Consider the following 6,501-nt stretch of genomic DNA (forward strand, 5'->3'; position numbering starts at 1 on the left):
TCAGCGTCCTGTTGCATCATCCTGTAAAATAACTGACAATCATATTTAGAATAACGTTACTACAATGTTCCTATATTGTATCTTATAGATTTCTTTGCACAGCTGCTGTTATTTCAGAGAGCTTCTGGAGAGCTGAAAATAAACCAGCTGAAATAGTTGCAAGGTCACCGGAGCTTATTCCATTGAAATCTGTTTTTTTGCTTTGCCACACAAATATTGATGAGCTGATAGAAGAAGAATGCCTTTCCTTACTCATAATTTATGTGCTCCTGGCTCATTTGGATGATACAGATTGAATTCCCTCCCATTTAGAGGATGAAATCATCTTTTTCTTCCTTTTTTCCAAGACGCTCTCGGTTTCCTGTCGCGGAAAATAGACGCAGTGACGTCATCGTGCTTTATTATCTCGGGTTTGACAGACAGAGGCCTCCCTCCCTCCCTCCCTCCTGTCCACTGACCTTCCTGGTAGAGATCTTAATTGAAACCAGAGGAAGTTAAAGAGTGCAGGAGGAGGAAGAGGAAGAGGAAAAGGATGAAGAGGGTTTCTGATAACAGTGACTGTCAAGCTTTTAAAGACGTCTGCTCATTTTTAACACCTCCATGTGTCTAATTCAGGACAGATTTCAAAGGGAGTTCGGCTGTATGTGCTCTTCTGTTCACTCAAGGTCTGTCCAGGTGTGCTGTTTGCTCAGCGAGGTACATCTGACCTGGTGCCAGCAGGTAGAGGCTGTCGGAGGGTTTCTTTGTCTTCTGACTGTCTGCGTTTAGTCCTATTTAATGTCTTTATGGAGACAAAACGTTAACAATGATCCATATTAGCAGTTTGAATCCAACTAAAAGCTCCCTGCACCAAACTCCCTTTAAGAAATATCACATTTTAACAATTCCTAACGTGTTCGTAACAACACGTAACTCTAGAAACACGAGCTAAAGGCCGTCATATGTCCACAGTCTGACTGTAATACAGGATCAATATCATCCCATAAAGATACAGTGTATACTGATCAATATCATCCATAAAGATACAGTGTATTCTGATCAATACAACCCATAACCTAACCCTTTGTTCTCATTGGGAGGAGACCGTGGTAAAGAGAGGCGGGCCGAAGATTTCTCTCTATAATAAGTAATAATAATAAGAGCTGGTTTGTGGATTAGAAACACGCCCATTGAACACCGACTCATAACGCTGTTGATTCACTGTTTGTTTTGTGTGTGTGGCGTTATTTGATGAGTTTTTTTCTGCCGTTACCAAAGTAATTACACAGCTGGCTGCTTCCTGTCTGGTGCTGGAGAGAGACTGCTCTCATTGGCTGTAGCTCGTTGCATTGATTCCCTTTACATGACCAGATAGTTAACCTGCTGGATGTTTTTGGGGCATCTGCGAGGCATTGGTGTCGTTGAAACCGTGGTTAAAATGTGTTAAAAACATCTGAAGCTGTTTTTACCTGTCTCTTTCAGGTGACCCCCTTTGTTCAGTGCATGTCAGTGACAGTTTCTGTCTTCTCCTTGGTCCTGATTGCTCTGGAGCGCCACCAGCTGATCCTCCATCCCACCGGCTGGTCCCCCGCGGCGGGCCACTCCTACCTGGCTGTAGGGCTTACATGGCTGGTTGCTTGCTTCATCTCTCTGCCCTTCCTCTCCTTCAACATCCTCACTAATGACCCCTTTCAGAACATCAGCCTGCCCGCCAACCCTTTCAGGTGAGCTTCTCTTTAGAGGTCGCTGTTGAGCCATTTTGCCACAGACCTATACAATACATAAATATTCGCCTATTGAAATGTTTTGCAGCCTCCAAAAATGTGACTCATCAGGGAATAGAATAATAACACGTTCAGTTTCAATATGCTCCTAATAACAACATCCCTGCACAGCAACAACTGCATCACTGCTTGGAGAAATGCATTATGGGTGTGTGGATATGTATGTGGTTTCTTTTGATACGAACACTAGAGAGTCATTTCCATAGAAAGAAAAACACACAAGCAGCCGCGTGCATGGTAATTACATGTTTAGTGTATTATTTGAAGCTTAATCCCTCTGGTGCTTCTGAGCTCTCGGCTGAGGAACAATGAATTCACTGTTTACTCTCTGTCACTCCTCCATGTTTTACAATATTCAATGATCATAGATGTGTCACTGCAGCTGATTGGAAATGTTTGCTGCTGACGTGTGAATGTGTGCCGAACACTACAGCCCTTAAATCGGACTTCAAGTTGTTGGAAGAAACTGACTGAAGATGTGAGAAGCACCGTAAGGTCTACAGAGGAACTGTGCTGTAGAAATAAACTCTCCTTCATCAGTCTCAAGAATACAGAACATTTGTAGCTTTGTCTCTCTGTGATGGCCTTTTGTCACTCAGACTTTTTCATTATGTAGGTTAAGTGTTCCTAACTGCTTCATTTCATTCATTACAAGGCCATAATTTTTTGCTTTTGAAGCGTTAAATAATGACTAACGTGAGTGTGAAGGACACTAGCACTGCTTCTCACACTGAAACCACGAGGGTTGAAACCTTTGTGAATCATTTCTCTATTCAAAACACTGGTGGACTGAGGCTGTTTGAGGGGCGAAGAGAGTAACACCAGTGCCAAGAAAGTTGTAATGCATCGATGGTGAAACAGTGTTTTCTCCACTGGAAAGGCACCTTATCATGATTTATCTACCATAGGGGCATCCGAGAGGGCACACCTAATAAAATTAAATGGAGATTTTACTGTATGTTGTACTGTGGATGGTTGTATATGTGACAATAAACTTGATTTGACTTAAACCAATACAATACTTGCTAGTGGAACATTAGGGTTTCATCTGTCCTGAATAAATGGTGCGGAGATACCTCTCCTTTGTAACATACTGTATCTGTGTATCTGTCCTGTTCAAGGGACCATTTGATCTGTATGGAGCTGTGGCCGTCAGATAAGCATCGTCTTGCCTACACAACCTCGCTGCTGCTCTTCCAGTACTGCCTGCCACTCCTACTGGTGCTCCTCTGCTACCTCAGGATCTTCCTACGCCTGAGACGACGCAGGTACTTTTCTTTTCATAAAAGTTCCCTCGTATCTAGCTTTTGCCATCCAGTGTACCACAGCTTGTTTGTGAAGGCACTATTTATATATTAGTGCATTCTGCCTTAGGTTTGGTGTGATATTTCACAGTGAATTGTCTGACAATAGGCGTCATGCTGTGTTGTGCAGGGACATGCTGGAGCGCAGCAGGAGGACTCGGGGAGCCCAGAGGATTAACGTTATGCTGTTAGCCATTGTTGTAGCCTTCGCTCTGTGCTGGCTGCCGCTGAATGTCTTCAACACACTGTTCGACTGGCACCACCAGGCCCTGCCCGACTGCCAGCACGACGCCATCTTCTCCGCCTGCCACCTAACGGCGATGGCCTCCACCTGCATTAACCCCGTGGTGTACGGCTTCCTCAACAGCAACTTCCAGAGGGAGCTAAAGTTGACGCTGCAGCGCTGCCAGTGCGGTAACCGGGCGGCGGAGAGCTACGAGAGCTTCCCTCTCTCCACGGTGGGCAGCGAGGGCATGACAAAAGCCACCTCCCTCAACAGGATGGGATCCGTGTGCGTTCCCTCGCCCCGACCTGAGATCAGCTCAGCAATACCAGCGAAAACAATACCAGCTAACACCTAATCATGAGCACTACCAAACTGTTGGCTGGCAAATGGCAGCTGGAGCAGTGTGTAACAGACAGATCACAAACAGCTGTCTGAGACTTCTGAGCAAGTCTGCTTCAACTGTACTTCACTTCCATGACTCACCTGCTGGAGTGAGACGCCGTGTTTCACTCAGCTGACTGTTCAGGGTCAGGACAGGATGAGGGAGGAGGTCCGGACGCTGTAGCATCACATCTGGAAGTAAAATGGGCTCTGTTGAGGGACACGTAGAGAAAGCAGAAGAGCTTGTAAAACCCCATTCCCCAACTTCCAGAGTCACTGTTGCTATGGCTGTCGACCTTTGTATTTTACAAATGACGGCAGATTTACAGAAATTCTTAGTAATTTTTGAAACAATAGATCCATGATTTCAGACATTACTACAGAAAAGCAGCTTCTTATTTTTAGCCGGCAGCCATCGATTTTGATAAAAACTGTGTTGATAAAGTATTATACAGAAAAGAATAGTGTTATTATTAATCAGCTTCTAACAGCTTAAAGCTCTGATATAATATGGCCTGGCTCTGACACGGTGGATGTCTGCAACCGAACTTAATGTAGTTAGGTCATTCTTGTTTTGCTTTGCCTTGGAGATAATCAGGTTACTATGGCGAATAGTTATCTAGTTAACCGACATGCTAACGTTTGCAGCTTACATTAAAGCAGATAAACACACTGTTTAATTCATTCCTTACATTTTTGCTTGTGTAATTTTGGTTTTTGGAAAAACATAAACAGTCCAAACTCTTCAGACACAGAGCCGTATACAAACCGGTTGCAGTTTGGGGATGAAATGAAGCGAGAGGTCAACTGTGAGCAGCAACTGACAACAACAACATGTAAAATGTAGAAGGAGTGAGACGACAATGAACTCTAACATTATCATAAGGAATGAACTTATGAACCTGAATGTTGTCAACAGTTGGCTGACATAAGTGTGTTTTCTATGTAACTTTGCAAAGTGTAAATGATACATCATTATGATAGTGAACACTGTTGATAAGCATGCCTTAGTGAGCATTTTAAAAGTGTGGTGGAGATTATCAGTGCTTGACTTAGATACAGTGGAAGTAAATGAGGCTGCTTAACATTAGTGTATTATATAACTCATTTACTTTGAAGGTTTTCATTACACTGAACAAGTGATGGGCTTGCTATAATAAGCATTTAGAAACTTGAATGGATTTTCACAGGTTATAAATAGAATAAAGTCTTTGAGAGATGTAGTTGTTATCGATGCCAATCAGCCTTACTTTTTTCTGAATGAGATGAAACTTTGTAGGAATGTTCTAAATACTGAGGACTCAGCGCGTTTTGTAGCAGTTATCAGACCGAACACGACGCTATGAATTTAAAAGTCACAGACGACACCCACCAAGAGTAATCTTCAAGATCCAATATCTATTTTCCCCAACTCTCCTCCAGCAGTTTATTTCCACCAAACCAGAGTTGGTGATTGTTGGAAAGACGAACAGAGTTTGAAGTGTGTTTTACAATTGCGAGGTAAAATTACTGGTTTGGGCAATGGAGTCTGGTGGGCTTCATTGCTTTAGTGCGATATCTTGTCGCACCGGATTTCTTAAATATAACTTTGCAATTTTTGAACATATTTTTTTTTGTTTAATCTAAGCTTTTCCATTTCAGCTTTCAGCTTCAGTTATATTTATTTTTCCATCTTCCTTTACAGAATTTTGATTTAATAACCTTCCATATTCTACTCGACATTCAACAATATCCAAATGTAGTTTCTATACAGTTTACTTTTTCACTTTTTATTTAACAATTTATTCTAAGTAGTCACGTAGAATACATTTTTATTTTACATTTTTTACTTTCCATTAAATTTTTTAGTTTTGGTTAAAACAAACTTGGAGGAAAATCTTGGACATTCAGTGCTATCGGGGATCTTTAACTTATGTAACAGTGAGTTTTGAGCATTTTTTTATTTTTGCTGAATTCTCTGTCAAGTTTGTCAGTTCATTGTGTCATTAAACAAAGTGTTTAAAATGTATATGTGTGTCGCTTGGTTTAGAAATTTGGAGCAAAATGTTTGGAAAAGAACAATTTATTCACAAATATAACATTTTATTTTTTTTAAATATGTAATTAAAGATACAGTCTAAATTTGGTGGCCATGTAACAATATAACACTTTTACACCATGATAACTGTGGCAAGAAATATCAGGGTGAACAGTAGTAACAAGATACTCGTCACAATTTCCTGAAATACTAGACATTCAGTAAAATTACTCCATATTGCCTTGAATTTGATTAAACCTGACAAACACTGGACCGTGTTGGAAATGTACTGGACTCTACAAGTATTAACATGGTTACTAACTAGAACGGGCTACAGGGGCAGATCTAGAGAAATATTCATGGGGTGGCAGAAATATCTGCTGATTTAATCGCAAACAAAAACACACAAAAAAAAAACACATTTAACAGTATTTGCAAAAAAGGTGTCATTAGGAATCAATAAATTGTTTTATTGACAAATGTTCTGACATTTTCCAAATACTTTTATCTTTTACTACAGGTCATTAAATTATGAGTTGATTTCTGTTTTTTATTTTTACCTTAAATTTGACCTCATCTTACACCAAACTCGGGCGGCCAGCTGCTTTACAGGGGTGGAAGCTACCATAGATATAGAAATGTAGACAGATGATTAGCCACCACTTTACGTCTGTATGGTCGCCATATTTTTGAGATCTGCTAGTGAACAATACTGAGAGGTTCAGACTTCACTAAAAAATCGACTGTAACTCACTTAATTCTTAACCCATTTTCATGAATTATAGTTTGTTATAAACGTGAGAAATTGAA

The 6,501-nt window shown here is 40.8% G+C and overlaps 1 protein-coding gene across 1 annotated transcript; it reads left to right on the forward strand.

The window, feature by feature from the left end:
• Positions 1-761: 761 nt before the first annotated feature.
• LOC118332323 (neuropeptide Y receptor type 1-like) lies at positions 762-5,680 on the forward strand. Its single transcript, XM_035667550.1, has 3 exons — positions 762-1,703; positions 2,885-3,031; positions 3,198-5,680. Exons 1-3 carry the CDS (start codon positions 1,483-1,485, stop codon positions 3,646-3,648), a joined length of 819 nt encoding a protein of 272 aa, XP_035523443.1. The 5' UTR covers positions 762-1,482; the 3' UTR covers positions 3,649-5,680.
• Positions 5,681-6,501: the final 821 nt, after the last annotated feature.

Source organism: Morone saxatilis, unplaced genomic scaffold (genome assembly GCF_004916995.1).
Source record: "Morone saxatilis isolate NCDOM2014 unplaced genomic scaffold, NCSU_SB_2.0 Contig21, whole genome shotgun sequence".
Lineage (NCBI taxonomy): Eukaryota > Metazoa > Chordata > Actinopteri > Moronidae > Morone > Morone saxatilis.

Coding starts and splice junctions, on each gene's coding strand:
- LOC118332323 (XM_035667550.1), top strand. CDS start 1,483: ATGTCAGTGACAGTTTCTGTCTTCTCCTTGGTCCTGATTGCTCTGGAG. Junction 1,704..2,884: donor CTGCCCGCCAACCCTTTCAG/GTGAGCTTCTCT, acceptor GTCCTGTTCAAG/GGACCATTTGATCTGTATGG. Junction 3,032..3,197: donor CTACGCCTGAGACGACGCAG/GTACTTTTCTTT, acceptor TGTGTTGTGCAG/GGACATGCTGGAGCGCAGCA.